A 13,909-nucleotide genomic window follows, 5' to 3' on the forward strand; every position below is an offset into this window, starting at 1 on the left:
TAAATCAGAATGAAATACATGTTGGATTTGCTTAGCCTTAACCAATGGGCAGCACAATGGAAAAATTACCGGGAAAGCCACACACAAAGAGCAGATTTCTAGAGCAAGCTGAATTATGAAAGGAATCTGCCATTAGGGCTGTTTGGACAATCACATGGAAATGACTATAATTTAGACTAACGTGTCTCCTGAATGAACGATGGTGTAAAAGAATCTCATCACCAAGGTCTTTGGAACCTGACGGAAATATGCATTGCTGGGGCACCCTGTAGGGAGGCACAAGCCTTGGGCTGACCTGAAGACCTCACACACGGCTTTGACATTCACAAGTAATGCAACCATCCCTAACTCATACCAAGAAAGCCCTCTCGATATCTCCCCATGCCACCACCAAATGCTCTCAATTTATAAATCAATAAATTAACTTTGATAATGAGCCTCTATCATCAGTTGCTGCCTAAAAGCAAGAAGAGCAGATGGAAAGTTATATTTCCATCATGTTCCCTCTTCCACCACAGTCACTAATAAAAGTAGAGCTGAGTTCTGGTGGGAAGTGTGAACATTTATGAGTAGATGAAACCTGCTCCATCTGCTCAAGCAGATGGGACAGAACGATGCGGTTAGAATGACAAAGTAGCCACGTGGGAGAAATGGATTTGGAACAGCGCACGTACCTCTGGGCCAACGTATCACACGGCGACCCCTTCCTCTTCCGGGAATCAGGGTTAGCAGGATCTGTTGAGCTGTCCCCAAGGCCACTCATGTTGAGCTACTTTGCACCTATACACGAAAGAGAAACACGAATCAGGAACCTGACAGGGGGAGCAGCTTACAACCAGGTAATGAATGATTCATACACAGGAATACCAGAAAGCACGAATCCGGTGACCACCGAATAGAAAACTACTCCAGCAGCCAATTGCTCTTAATGTTAAACATCATCTCCCTAATCTTCCACCAGAATGTGTTACCTTCTTCAGTTTAAGCCTCGTCCCACCAACTTGTAAAGGAAGCTTATGTAGAAAGTACAAGTGGAGAAAATAGACCATGTGTATTACCACCTTGAAGGTATTTCTCTCATACAAGCCCTCAGCCTCTATATCTCTTTTCTTCTATATGATATGGATTGAACTCCCTCAGTTTCCCCTGCCCCCATTGCTTTTAAATCTGGTTCTTGTATCATTTCCATTGCCCTTCTCTGTTTTTTTCCCCAATACCCTCCAACAAGGTTCAGAACAGCACCCACTACTCCAGATATGATCTTCAAAGGGCTCTGTGCACACAGCCTTGTTATGAGAACACTCTATATACAGGGGAGAACTGATTTATATTTATTTATTTTTTGGCAGTGTGACACAGTTAGGTGATTTTCAGTTACCTTTAGCATCCTCTGGTTTCTCTGATTTCTAGATAGCTGCCCCACACCCTCACATTTGCGTCTGTGCTATCTACTCCCTCACTCTCTCTCTAAGTATATGGCTTTACATTAATTGGAAATAACTCATGTTGTTGGATGTAACATCCCCCCCTCCAAAACAAAATTGTTTTCATCTCCCTTTACAGTTGGACTTCTGTGTTTGGTACCTCTCCCATTTTGCATCAGTGTTGACTTAAGACCTTCCATTAGTGCAGAGGTTCCCACTACGTGACTGGTCACATGGCAGGTGGCACTCCTTGTTTCCAGCTCCATTAAAAGAAGCTTTTAAAAAAAAACAACCTATTATCATTGTCCCAGCTGCTGCTATAGATGCTGCAGCGCTGTTATGGGATTATCGACGGAAGGAGGTGGTGTCCACGCGAGAGGACACAGAAGAGGCAAGTGTACTTTAGACACTCATTCTATTAAGATGTGGTCCACACTAGGAAAGCGTTTGCAAATCCCTGCCTAGCAGCTTTAATAAAATTCCTAAGCGTTGAGGGTTACAATATTGCAATATCCCATTTGCTACCACTCCCCAATTAGGAGTTTTTAAATACAACCTTATTTATTTAAACAAAGAAGTAACAAAATTCCAAATATACTGACAAGAATTTTCAAAAGTAACCGGTGATTTGGGGTATTTCAATACCTGATATTTCTATCCTGCAATTTCTCCATATAATGTAGGTTGCCTTTTATTTTATTTTTAATATTATTTGTACCACCATAACATCTAGGCACCCCAGTAATGGACAAGAAGTCCACTTTATTAGGTGCTGTACAAAACAGAAAAATGATCTCTGCCCCAAAGAGTTTACAATCTAAGCAGAAGAGAAGAATCAACAGATTGATAAAGAGAGACCGGGGAGTACAAGGAATCAATGACACAACATCGGGTCAGCATTATACACAGTGGTCTCAGCACACTAGCAGTCTAACTGTTGTCAAGTTTTTTGTAGATGACAGAGCAAAGGAGAGACTTAAGGAGATCTGAAGGACAATGAAGTAGCTTTACAGATGTTTACAGGAAGCTCCTCCCAAGGGTGAGGGGCAGCATAGGAGTAACCATGACGATGCTTGTTTAAAAATTTAAAAAGTGGGCAAGGGTTGCTGGCATCATGGGCTAATCAGAGATGGGGATCGGCGTCTCGCTGCTGAATCAGAGATAAGTTGTGTAGAGCCTTGAAGGCAAAGACAAGCACCTTATATTTGATACAATAGAGAAAGGGGGAGGGAAAAGAGGGGGTAACATGGCAAAGCGATGGGCTAGGAGGATGTCCTCTGCAGCAGCAGTCTCAATAGATATGAGCGGGGCAAGATTGCATTTGTCAAGGCCAGAGAACAGGATGTTGCAGTATTCGAGACACAAGATGATAAGAGCCTGGATGAGAGTTTTCTATGTATGGATGGGTAGAAAAGGCTGTATCTTAAGGGTGGTTAATTAGCTTTCTTTCTAGCACTGCTAAAATCCAGGCCACCTATTCTCTTAAGCTATTAAGCTATGTTTTTAAAAGTGGGTTATTTAAAAAAAATTAAACACTTAAACCAATTTGAGAGTCAACCCCTTCCAGATACTTGCCTCATGGCTTTCTACACTCAACAACACAAACAGAAATTCCCAGAACAAATGATCTGGTAGTAATGGGGGACTAACTACCCAGACATCTGTTAGAAAAGAAATACAACAAAATACAAAATTTCCAATACGTTTTTTGGAATGTATTGGGGACAACCTTGTGTTTCACAATGTGGAGGAAACAGGCAGCAGGAAAATCATTTTAGACTTTATTCTGACTAACAGGGAGGAATTGGTTGCAAATTTGAAGGTGGAAGACAGTTTGGGTGAAAGTGATCATGAAATAACAGATTTCATGATTCTATGTAAAGGAAGGAGTAAGAGCAGAAAAAGGAGTTTAGGAAAGCTGGCAGTTTCTCAAAGAGATGTTAAAGAAGCAACAACAAACTATCCCGATGCGAAGAAAAGATAAGACGACTAGTAAGAGGCTAAAGAGCTCCTGATGGAGCTATATTGATTACTTCAAAAAAAAAAAAAAAAAAAAAAAAAAGGAATCCTACAAAAAGAGGAAAGATGGACAAATTGCTAAGGAGAAGTACAAAAGAATAACACAAGCAAGTAGGGACAAAAGCAGAAAGGACAAGGCACAAACGAGTACATCTAGGAAGGGACATAAAAGACAATAAGAAGAGATTCTTTACATACATTAGGAGCAAGAGAAAGGCAAAGGAAGTGTAGGTCCTGTACTTAGCAGGGAAGGAGAGGTAAAAACAGACAACATGAATGGTGACAGGTAGATAACATGAAGAAGGCCAAGATCCTTAATGTCTATTTTGCCTGTACCCACTAAAAAGCTAAATTGTGACCAGGCACTCAAAACACAATTAATATTAACATCAGCGGAAGGAATGCAGGCCAAATTCGGAAGAAAAAGTTATAGAATATTTAGATAAATTACATGTATTCAGGTCATCAAGGCCTGATGAAATTCATCTTAGGGTGCTTAAGAAACTAGCTGAAGCAATTTCTGAACTGTTCACAATTATCTCTGAGAACTCATGGAGAATGGATGAGGTCTGATGGGACTGGAGAAGGGCAAACCGGGTATCTATCTTTAAAAAAAGGAACAAAGAGGACCGGGGGAACTACAGACCAGTCAGCCTAACTCTTTACCTGAAAAGATACTGGGACAAATTATGAAACAATCAATTTGTAAGCACCTAGAGGATAACAGGGTCATATGTAATAATCACAAGGCTTTGTCAAGAACAAATCATGCCAAGCCAATCTAATTTCATACTTTTACAGGGATACTGGCCTAGTGGATAAGCTGTAGATGTGATATATCTTGATTTTAGTAATGCTTTTGACATATCCCATATGACATTCTCATAAGCAAACTAGGGAAATGTAGTCTAGGTGAAATTACTATAAAGTGGGCGGACAACTGGTTGAAAGACCATACTCAGAGTAGTTATCATTGGTTCACTGTCAAACTGTGAGAATGTGTCTAGTGGGATCCCACAGGGGTCTGTTCTGGGTCTGGTACTAGTTGATATTTTCCTTAATGACTTAGCTAAAGGAATGGAAAGCGTGCTTATAAAATCTGCAGATGACACCAAGCTAGAAGGGATTGCTAGAACTCTGGAGAAAAGGATTAAAATTCAAAACAACCTTGCCAAAAAGTATTCGTCTGAAATCAACTAGATGAAATTCAATAAAGACAAGTGAAAAGTACTACACTTAGGAAGGAAAAAATCAAATGCACAACTACAAAATGGGAAATAACTGGCTATGCAGTAGTACTGCTGATAAGGATTTGGGTATACAGGTACAGTGGATCACAAATTGAATATGAGTCAACAATGTGATGCAGTGTTATTGTAGCTGTGTTGCTCCCAGGATATTAGAGACACAATGTAATGCAGTTGAGAAAAAGGATGATATTATTCTGGGGTGTATTAACAGGAGTGTCATACATAAGACATAGAAGGTAACTGTCCTGATCTACATGGCACTGGTGTGGCCTCAGCTGGAGTACACTGGGCACCACCCTTTAACAAAGATGTGGATAAACTGGAGAGAGTCCAGGGAACTGCAGCAAAAATTATCAAAGGTTTAGAAAACCTATGAAGAAAGTTTTTAAAAATGGGCATGTTTAGTCTTGAGAAAAGAAGACTGGGGGCCGGGGGCGGAGGGGAGGAGAGCGAGAGACCTGATAACAGTTTTCCAGTATGGTTAAGGGCTGTTATAAAGAGGACGGTGATCAATTATTCTGCATGTCCACTGAAAGTAGGACAAGAAGTAACTAGTTCAATTTGCAGCAAGGGAGATTTAGGTTAGATAACAGGAAAAGCTTTCTAGCTATAAAGATAGTTAACTACTGGAATAGGCTTCCAAGGGGGGCTGTGGAATCCCCATCACTGGAGGTTTTTAAGAACAGGTTAGACAAACACCTACAGGGATGGTCTAGGTTTACATGGTCTTGTCTCAGTGTTGGGGGCTGGACTAAATGACTTTAGGGCTGAAAGAGTCCTTGAACATTTCTATGATTCTGGGACACACTTACTCAGCTTCGTATGGCTTGACAAACCAGCCAGGCACTCTCAAAGGGCCAGATCCTGCAAGATGCCAATCACTCTCGACTCCCACTGGCTTCATAAAGTTGGTCTCTAAGGGTGGGATTTTCAAAAGAACTCAACACTGGCATAGCCCTGTCCCCACTGCAGGCAGTGATGAAACTCCCATGGACTTCAAAGGGAGCAGAGTTAGGCCAACACTGAGTCCTTTTGAAAACCTCACCCTCCATCTTTAAATGCCTTTTATGCATGCTCCTTTCAAATCTTGTGCAATACACTAGTGAAGAGAGAGAAGGCATGTCTCTCTCTGTCTCCTCTCCAGTAGCTGGTCCCTTAGAGGCTAATGGCCTACTAGTGCTACTGTTAATGGAGTTTCTCCTTTATCTCATTAGTAGAGATGTGTGCTGCGATGCTAAAGACCCTGGATTCAAACCGAACTCATGATTCATTGTGCTTGCTATTTATTGGTTAAAGTGTCTATTCTGAAGTAAATGGTACATCTGTGTTTAAATAGAAGTGCCATGAGAAACCAATCTTTATACAGCAAGCAGTCATTTTTGCTAATGTTTGCGTCACTATTACCAAGATGAAAGCTGTTCCTGAAATCTTTTCAGCAATATTAGCATAGCCAATCAATAATTCCTCCTTTGTGCCAGCGAGAATGAAAAGCAGAGTGAGTTGTCCTAATTTATGAGAAACAAGAATAATCAACAGCAGAGAAACTCTGGTCAGAAACCAACAAGCTAGCTGATGACCATAGATCTAATTTTATTCCTCATATTTGTTGAGTTTGAAATAAAAATCAATGTCAAAAGCAACTGTAATCATAAGAAAAAAAACCTTTAAAAATTAAGGACTGGAAAACAAACTGCCTTATCTGTTCCAATTACAAGGGGTTTTTTTTAACATTTTTTTTTAAGATATACATTTGTTGTTCAATGTTTTTAAATATTTCCTTTACAAAATAGATGTACCAAGCAGCATCTTTCCATCCTCCCTTTTTTAACTTAACATGCTGCTTATTTATACTGTACACATTTCAAGAAAATTCACATCAAGAAACGTGACACTGAAGTTAAGTTAAAATTTTAGCTGACATCCACAAAGCCAGGAAACTGAGTTCTGACGGCTATTGCTGCTCACACAGGCCCTGATCCTGCAACACTTACTCATTTGAGTCCAGTTACTCAAATGAGTAAGTGTTTTGCAGGGCCAGAGCCATGGACTGTAATCTCATCCCTCCCACTGGAGTCCTCTGTTACAGTATCGTGACCTTGGCAATATCTTCTTTATGCCCAACCAGGCTGAATTAAGGACAGAATTGCAGCCTTAGCTGAAATCCTTGGCTTGAGTTAAACCCTTGATGTAATACATTCGTTGTTTCTTTTTATTATAAATTCAGTTTATTTTGCAGCAACACTTGCCAAGGCTGACAGGCCAAAAATTTAACTTAGCCTAAAAATAACTCCAATGGCTTAGTTTGACAACGTTTTGACCCTGACGGCTCAGAACAAGGCCTGTAACACTTAGCATGCCGAATACTCCATAGGATGATGCACCATCCCAGGGGATTGTGTTCATCTGAGATGCAAACAGGCCTTGTGTTGTCCTCACTCTGCTCTCTGATCAAAGTATTGAAATTTACAAGAAACCTGATTTCTGTAAAATGACAATATTCTTCTTGCTCACAAGAGCAGACAGAAGCAGATAAAGGACAGAGTGATGGAAGCAAAAACAAGCGAATTAGTTCAATTTAAAAAAAAATTCTAATGCAAATTCTCTCTGATGAAAACCTGCTCAACAAAACTATCATTCCTTTGCCATCGCTAAGGTTAACCACTAAAGCTATAATGGCAGCCTGGGTAAAATGTTGCCTTTTAGCTGCTTGTTTTATTTACTTATTAGGGTTCCTTTGGAGCGGATGTCAGCCACTGCGTGAACACATATTAAGTACTGCATCAATACACAGAGTGTTTGGTTGCCCCCTCCCTCCAACCCCCACACTTTCTCAACACGTTAATGGAAAAATCCTAATGAAAACTTCATTTCGCGAAGAAATAGCATGTCTGCACTGGAAATGGCTGTTCTGAAACAGAACTATATTTTGGCTTCACAATATTAAACGGTTTTCAGTTTATATAGCTATATAGTTTTCAGTTTATAGTTTTTAGTATAACTGCACTCCACTCAAAAATTCAGCTTCATGCAGTAAGGCCCTGTCTTACTTGGGATACAGCTATCAGTGGCCAGCAGTTGATACAGCTGTGTGCAGTGGTGAGCTGGAGCCAGTTCGCTGGAACCGGTTGTTATATTTAGAAGCTCTTTTAGAACCGGTTGTCCTGCGTGGGACAACCGGTTCTAAAAGGGCTTCTAAATTTAACAACTGACCAAAAGTGGTGCCTTAGGCGGCGACTCTGTGGGTGCTCCGGGGCTGGAGCGCCCACGGAGAAAATTTGGTGGGTGCAGAGCCCCCACTGGCAGCTCCCTGCCCCGTGCCCGGCCCCAGCTCACCTCCGTTCCGCCTCCTCTCCTGAACGTGCCGTCCCGCTCCTCCACCCCCGCAGCTTCCCATGAACCAGCTGTTGGCGCGGGAAGCCTGGGAGGGCTGAGAAGCAAGTGGTAGCTTTGCGCTCAGGCCCAGGGAGGCGGAGCGGAAGTGAGCTGGGGCGGGGGGGTGTGAGGAGGGCCGCCCACGCCGCAGCAGGTAACCGGGGCGGGGGGAGGGGCAGGGGAACCGCTCCCCGCCCCAGCTCACCTCCGCCTCCCTGGGCCTGAGCAGGAAGCCGCCTGCTTCTCAGCCCTCCCCGACTTCCCGCGCCAACAGCTGATACGTGGGAAGCCGGGGTGGGGGGGCAGAGAAGCAGAGCAGGGCGGCGCGTTCAGGGGAGGAGGCGGAGGAGGAGCGGAGGTGAGCTGGGTCCAGGCGCGGAGCTGCCAGTGGGGGCTCTGCACCCACCAAATTTTCCCCGTGGGTGCTCCAGCCCCGGAGCACCCATGGAGTCGGTGCCTAAGACGCCACTTTTGATGTGATCAGTGAGGGGAGCGGCCACTCCCCCTGCTCCCCCCTAGCTCTGCTATCCCCCCCCCCCTCCCGGAGCCAGAGGGACCTGCCCAATGCTTCCTGGGAGCTGCCCCACGTAAGCACCACCGGGACTCCCCACCTCGCCCCCGGGCAGGTCCCTCTAGTTCTTAGGGGTGGGGTGGGCACCCACTACGGTGGCCCACAAGACCCTCCTGCCTGGTTCTGGGGGCAGTCAGGGGACAAGGGAGGGGAGTAGACGGGGCAGGAGTCCCGGGGGGGGGGGGGCGGGGGGGGCCACGACCCCCTCGTGGGGTGAGGAGGGAACCGGTTGTTAAGATTTTGGCAGCTTATCACTGGCTGTATGGGAGTCACAATTGCACCAACTATGCTTGAAATCAAAGTAAACTCAACTTATACAAATGGCAGCTCTCCTTGTCTCCAGCAGCTCAGCTACAGCAGTGGCTTGCCACCAACAGCTAAATTAGAGCTAATCTCAAGTACAGACAAAACCTGAGGGGTTTAGGAGCATGAACACTTGCCCCAGAAAGTACACTGTCCAAATCCACTCTCCTGCCCCCAAATATTTATTATATATTTGTATTATAACTAGGGTTGCCAACTTTCTAATCTCACAAAACCAAACACCCCTACTCCATCCCTTCCCCGAGGCCCCACCCATTCTCAGAGTCTCAGCTCTGCTCACTCCATCCCCATTCCCTCTGTTGCTCACTCTCCCCCACCCTCACTCACTTTCACCAGGCTGGGGCAGACACACACAAAGGGAGTTTTTCTTCCAAAGAGTCTGTGTTCCAAACAGAAAAGAGAGGCAAAGAGAAGGAAGGAAACAGAGGTGCAGAGTGCTGACGCAACGTGCCCAAGGTCACACAGCAAGCAGTGGCAGATCTGGGAACAGACCCCACACACATCTTCGGATTTCCAGTCCAGTGCCCTATCCACTAGAGCAGTGTTTCTCAACGACCAGTCCGGGGACTGGTGCCAGTCCCGGAGATCTCCCTAACAGAGTTTAGGAAGGCAGCAAGCCAGTACCTAGTATCAAAAACGGTTGAGAAACCCTGCGCTAGAGAACACTGCCTCTCAGTCCTGATCACACTAATCCATTCCTCTACCCACGGGAGCTCATTCTTCGAATCACGTGAACACCAGTGTGTGTGTTAAAAGTGACAAAAGGCCCTGCCAGACTGGGATGCAAAGGACCAAGCTCAGTTTCATGCTTGCACAGAGATGCTGACAAACTCTTAATCCATCAATGGCACCGTGATAATTCTGTAACTTCGCATGTGCACAATTTCTTCACTGACTGTCAAAATAATTAAAAGTGGGGGGAAAAAAAGTAATTACAGTAGCTGGTGCTTATGCTGCATTTTTATTCACATATCTCAAACAGCTCACAAAGGTATCACTATCTGCAAATGGGGAAACTGAGGCACAGTGCACCATAGTGATGTGCCCAAGATCCTACAATGAATTAGTGGCAAAGCTAGGCACAGAATATAGGTCTCTACTGACTCACAGGCCTGTGTCTTAATATTTCTGATAGAACGATTTCCCCTGGTAGAGAGGTGTGACAGGGTTCAACTCACCACTGTGGCACCTCCTACTGGCAGTCCTGGGAATTAGCTTAGTCCACCCGTGCGCCCTCTTCTGGTGATGTCTCGTCCCCATCACTTCTGCTCCAAGGTGCGTGTTGTCCCAAAGGATAAATCATCCTCTTCAGGACACACAGTGTCACACTCTGTCCTCTCACCTTCCGGGGGAACCACAGTCTACTGTCCAGCCACTTCCTCAGTGGCAAGTTCAGGTGTGGGGGGACCCAGGCCCATCCACTACTCTGGGTCCCGGCTCAGGGACTCTGTAGATGGCAGTCGCATCTTGCATCTCCTCTAACCCAGCAGTCTACTTCCCTGGGCCACTTCCCCGTAGCCCCAAGCACCTTCTCCGCCCTTGTCTCAGGGCCCCAGCCTGTCAGCAGTCAGCCAGGAGCTCACTCTCACTCCCCTGATCCTGCCCAGTACTGCTCTGTCCAAGGTGCTAGCTGCCCTCTGCCTGCAAGGCAGCCAGTCTTCCTCCCACCCTGAGGTCCAGGGAGTGCTTGACCTGTTCTGTCCCATGGCTCTTCTTATATGGGCCTGCCTGGCTCTGATTGGCTGCTCCTTGTAGCCCTCTCCAATTGGCTGCCTGTTGCGCAGCCTCCCTAGGGTTCTAAATTAACTCTTTATGGGCTAGTGTGGGGCAGATGCCCCATCACAGAGGGGAATTTCACCCAGAAACCAGCATAAAAACATATTTAATGTGTATAACACTTTAACGACTGGAAAACAGAAACAATTAGTAAGCTGCTTTTAAGAAAATGTTTGATGTTAGATAAGTCCCTTACAATGCAGTAATTTATTATTAAAATATAACCCATCTGTGCACACACAGAGCAGACAGAGTCTCAATTAGAGATAATTAAGAGCACACTTAGGATGCCACAAGGACACATCTATATTGTCCCACTCATGAGTACATCATTAGTTGCTAATCTAAGTACTCAAGTCTTAATGAGCATTTTTATTGTGTATTTTGTTGTTTTTTTTAAACCTCTGCAGGTTACAAAACAAACACTGAAGCTCTACATTGAAACACAAGAGACGATGGGCGAAAGTGATAGGTGAGTTGCTACTCCTCTGGAGTAGCAGGAATGGTATATTATTAAATTTCTTTTTCTGACCTCACATAAAAAAATAGGACCTACACTCCAGGACAAACATCCACAACTTCAGCCGCCAAAGAAAACAAATATCACATCTGTTTAGTGTGATGCACCTTGAGGGAATCAATGCATCCGTATGCCACTGGTTCAGTGAATGGCTAACAGAGACTTCTGATTTCATGGTAAGTCCTGTTTTATTGTTACCTCATTCCCCGTTTCTCTGTTTTGTTCACCTGCTGCAGCCTAACACCTAGATTGCAGATGTCAGACACTGTCTTGTGACTGAGTATTAGGAGGATACTAACAGATGGAACCTTTGGCTCTGGTACATCATACAATACCTAGAAAGAACAGTTTGAATGAGAAAGATCTGGAAGTTTTGGCAGCAGAATCATCTTCCAGTGCGGAGCAGAAAAACAGCTGCAAAAGAATCAAGCTAGCAGTCTCTTCCTCTAGGAATCCTAGCTATTTTTGCCAATGAAGTGTTAGAGTGTACTGTACTTCTTAATTCACAGAGCTTATGCTGAAAAGCCTGGAACATGCGCACAGGCTAATTTTGCATGGACTTCTTGGGGAGAAAGATGGATCGAGAAGACACTGAACTGCAAGGCTGTATGCATCTGCTTTCAATGGGCCAAAGCGTATCACTATCCACTTCCTCCTAATGTCACTCCTCTCGTCTCTGCACTACCCAGGGTCTTCTGTTCAATGCGCTACTGTAATGCCAAATCATCAACGTCTCTTCATTAAAACTCTTATTTTATTAGTCGTCTTGCTGCAGCACCTAGTGCACCCAGCTGAGGTCAGGGCTCCATTGCGCCAGCCGCTGTACATCCATATAAAAACAGTCCTTGCCCCAAAGACCTTCCAATCTAAATAGAGAAAATGGACAAGGAAAGTATCATCACAAATTACAGATGGGGAAATGAGGGACAGAGAGATTGAAGGCCCCAGTCTTCCGTTGATTTCAGTGTGCTTTAGATCAGGTCCCAAAGGAGGTCTGCAGCAAAGCTAGCAACTTTTAATCCAGATCTCCCAGGTCAAAGACCTGTCTGTGCCTTAAAGAGCAGAAGACTGGCTTTGTGGTTATCAAATACTTCTCCCACCAAACCTTCACCAAAGAGGGAATCTTGAGCAGGAAAACTAGAGAGAATGAAGATCTACACCGGCTTGAACCTGGACATTCATCTGGGGCTCATAAGCTGCATATCAGTTTTGTCTACTTAAGGCCAGACCTGCAAACACTTACTGTTAGGCACAGCACTTCCTATACTCAGGAGCCCAACAGACTTCAATGGGCTACATTCAACAGCAAGAACCAACGCTCACAGGCAGTTGTTTGCAAGACAGACCAAAGAATACAAATTTAATCAAGTGCCTCACCATCCAACACAGCAGAAACACAAACGTCACTGCAACTGGCCTAACCCCAAACCCCATATCCTCCAAAGCAAACTGCCAGTCTGAAATGAGTGTGTTTGCTTTTATTTTATACTGTGTAGGTAGAGTCATTCAGAAATCTGATAATTACTACAGGATCTCTCCGGGTGGCAGGCTAATAAAACCTGCCAGTGCAGAGATGTAAGGGAGGGAACGTTCACAGTCTTGATTAATCCTGATCAAAAAACCTATAGATATGAAAGCTACTAACATTATAAAAGGGGCACATTTTGACAGCTAAAAACAATTCTAAAGAAAAAATATTACTTTCTTTTGTCTTATTTGTATTAAAGTAGCACTGGGAGGCCTCAACTGAGCCCATGGCCCCATTACTAACATGTAGTAAGAGACAGATTCTGCCTCAAAGATCTTACAATCTAAGCTAACAAAGGATGGGAGACAGGAAGTATAATCCCCATTTTACAGATGGGAACTGAGGCAGAGAGAGACTAAATGACTTGCCCAAGGTCAACCAGGAAGTGTGCGGGAAGGCTGGGAAATAAACCCAGCTCTCCTGAGTCCCAGCCCAGAGCTTTAACCCTTCCAGAATGAATCCTTTAGTCTCACCATGATCCCTGCCTCTAGATGTGGTGCACCTTGCCCTGTTCTATAGATGTGTCACTGCTCCTTTAAGTATATGGCATCCAAACAATCAGGTTTTAGACTGCAGAGCGCTCCACAAAGGGGATACTTATAACCTTAGGATTTTGAAAGGCACAAAGGAAGGGAACACAGCACTCTGTGGTACTTATTGTTTTAGTGAACCACATTCTGCTATTGGACCAGCCTTCAGGCTTTATCTTTCTTGTAATGTAGGAATGTAAAGTCTTCTCTTTCTGTCTCTCTGAAAGTTGGATAAATATCACCAGCAGGAGTGCTGGGAAAACCCTAGGACCAGTCACACTCAGGAGAATGCTTTGGCTGAAGGTTATGTTTTGTTGCTGTTAATAATAAAGGCAAACCTGGGTTAGGGTAAAAAGAAAAGGAGGACTTAGAGACTAACAAATTTATTTGAGCATAAGCTTTCGTGAGCTACAGCTCACTTCATCGGGTTAGGGTGTATATCTGGATCACATCCTGTATATATGTAATGCTGGGAGAAGGGAAGGAAGCACCAACAAGGAAAAGAGAAGTTCTGAGCTGGAACAAGAGCAAACCTAACAGCCATCTGGCAAACCAGCCCACCACACAAAAGGGAATAAGCCAGGTCTACGCTACA

General features: G+C 44.3%; 1 protein-coding gene across 23 annotated transcripts in view; it reads right to left on the bottom strand.

The window, feature by feature from the left end:
• The window catches only part of NCOA1 (nuclear receptor coactivator 1), a 353,482-nt gene that overhangs the window by 142,910 nt on the left and 196,663 nt on the right, over positions 1-13,909 (bottom strand). For all 23 annotated transcript variants that reach the window (XM_037893807.2, XM_037893795.2, XM_037893802.2 and 20 more), the window contains one exon: positions 675-780. In XM_037893807.2, the coding sequence (XP_037749735.1) occupies positions 675-763 (89 nt within the window). In that variant the 5' untranslated portion in view covers positions 764-780. The remainder of the gene's footprint in view (positions 1-674; positions 781-13,909) is intronic.

The sequence above is a fragment of the Chelonia mydas genome, chromosome 3 (assembly GCF_015237465.2).
Source record: "Chelonia mydas isolate rCheMyd1 chromosome 3, rCheMyd1.pri.v2, whole genome shotgun sequence".
Taxonomy (NCBI): domain Eukaryota; kingdom Metazoa; phylum Chordata; order Testudines; family Cheloniidae; genus Chelonia; species Chelonia mydas.